The sequence below is a fragment of the Ascaphus truei genome, chromosome 2 (genome assembly GCF_040206685.1).
Source record: "Ascaphus truei isolate aAscTru1 chromosome 2, aAscTru1.hap1, whole genome shotgun sequence".
Classification (NCBI taxonomy): domain Eukaryota; kingdom Metazoa; phylum Chordata; class Amphibia; order Anura; family Ascaphidae; genus Ascaphus; species Ascaphus truei.
Genome location: NC_134484.1, coordinates 120822237 through 120824355, shown reverse-complemented (window position 1 = coordinate 120824355; position 2119 = coordinate 120822237). Strand labels below are relative to the sequence as shown.

Below are 2119 nucleotides of genomic sequence, written 5' to 3'. Positions count from 1 at the left end.
TTTCTATTCACGTTCCTTGCATAATAAATGACCAACTAAATACAGATGAGATACAAGGGTAGCAAAGTCCATCCTAAATGTAATATCTCATTTTCAAAACTAAATGTGTCTACGTCAAAATACTTATATTTGGCACTGATGTCGTCGTCGTAAGAAATGAAATATTAGTGCCACTAATTCAATCCTAAATGGGCCTCCACCTCTAGGTGTTGCAGTGTAAGTTACCTGAGTAGCAGAACCGAAGGTATGCCCAAAATCGATGCCGATCATTCCGCACGTCCTCCATATTGATCATAAAGTTGCACAGGTGGCGATCCCCAATGCCAAGAATCCAGTGACTGATGCAGATCAGTGCATGGGAGCGGGCAAAATGAGAGCGGAGAGCCAGGAAAGCTTCAGGAGTTGTGCTCATCTTAACAAAGGCTCTCCTGAGAAAAACCACAACATATAGGTTTTAAATTAGGCAGACAATAAGCAATAGGATGCAATACAATATATTCCTTGCAGGGTGAATGCAAGGAAACATAACTACTCAAAAAGCTTAAAACTATTTGATAAAGAGACAACATATCATAGATAGCACGTTCTCAAATACGCTATGAATAGGAATGAGAGGAAAATGAAAAATTATATTTTTTTAAAAATATTGCATTCATCAGTAAACATGTTTTGCTGCAATAGCACAAAATATAAGCATAGAGAGAAAAAGTGAACAGGTAGTTAAAAAAAAACAAAACAAAAAAAACATGTCAAATTGAAAAATAAACTTACAGTACAAGCACTGATACAATGACATATGAAGACCTAACGTTTCATGCTGAGAGACTTTTAACCAAGTATCTGCCACAGTAAAAGTTTACTGTGCTATTTAAAGTCCAATGTAGAAGCACCTCATAACTCCTGCCAGCTGCTACCACACGTTATGTCATACGTCACCAAGATGTCATTATGTCAACGTGTGTAACCCCAGCGGTTCTGGGTCCTAGGATAGGGAGCTAAAGGAGCTCCGCCAGTGAGCAAATAATAAAGCACATACATTATATGTAAAGAGGTGCAACTATAAAAACAACCAATAAAAGCAATATTATACAAAGCAATATCGCACAATAGTAACATGCAGATAAAAAACAATCCCCCACAACATACAAAGTATCAGGTCTTCTCTCCCCCACAGACTCCCCCTTCCCTGCAATAAGCACACAATACACCATCCCACATCTTACCATGGGGGAGCCTCTGGTGCCGTGCGGGCCCTACTTCTGGCACGCACCAGCATGGTTCAGAGACGTGCATGAGCGGGGGCAGGGTGGTGTGAGGAGGCCGGCATCCGGACACCGTAACGTACAGTGCCAGCCGGACTCCCGCAGGCGCTGGGACTTATGTCCCAGCTCTCCCCACTGGTTCGGGCACAGGGTCTGTCTGCAGAGCGGCCGCAGGCAACATGGCGACACCTTGTTCACATGTAATCATTTATGATTTATATAGTAAAAACACAAAATAGTGCAATATTATCTACTTCAGCAAATTAGCTTCAGTGCTGAAAGTTCTATAAAATTTGCACTCACGTGTTTAACGTGAAATGAAAGCGTTGTGGTTATTCAAAGTTACCAACTTATGTCTCCAGACAGGTACTCCAGATCCACATAGAGAGGGGGAAATTCCATATACAAAAAGAGGGGAAAAAGCAAAATAGTATAATATTGTTTTTAATGTTAAAAACACAAAGTATTCCACTTACATAAGTGCCTTTGTTTGAGAGCATTCAGACCACCCTGGGTCATAGGGTCAGACAAAATATTCACAGCAACAGCATCTGCTCCACGGCCGTCACAGCAAGTACTGGGCTGATCAGGGGCTGAGGAAGACTTTACAGTGGAAACACGTGTTGGGTGATATCAGTGACCACTAAAGGAGCCCTTGTTGATGACATCTAGAGTGGAGGACAACTTTAATCAGCCCAGTACTTGCTGTGACGGCCGTGGAGCAGATGCTGTTGCTGTGAATATTTTGTCTGACCCTATGACCCAGGGTGGTCTGAATGCTCTCAAACAAAGGCACTTATGTAAGTGGAATACTTTGTGTTTTTAACATTAAAAACAGTATTATACTATTTTGCTTT

General features: G+C 41.5%; 1 protein-coding gene across 1 annotated transcript in view; it reads right to left on the bottom strand.

Moving 5' to 3' along the window:
- Nucleotides 1-123: 123 nt before the first annotated feature.
- The window catches only part of PRKDC (protein kinase, DNA-activated, catalytic subunit), a 174678-nt gene continuing 172682 nt past the window's right edge, over nt 124-2119 (bottom strand). The window contains 2 exon segments of the mRNA XM_075588499.1: nt 124-279; nt 281-428. Of these exon segments, the coding sequence (XP_075444614.1) occupies nt 124-279; nt 281-428 (304 nt within the window).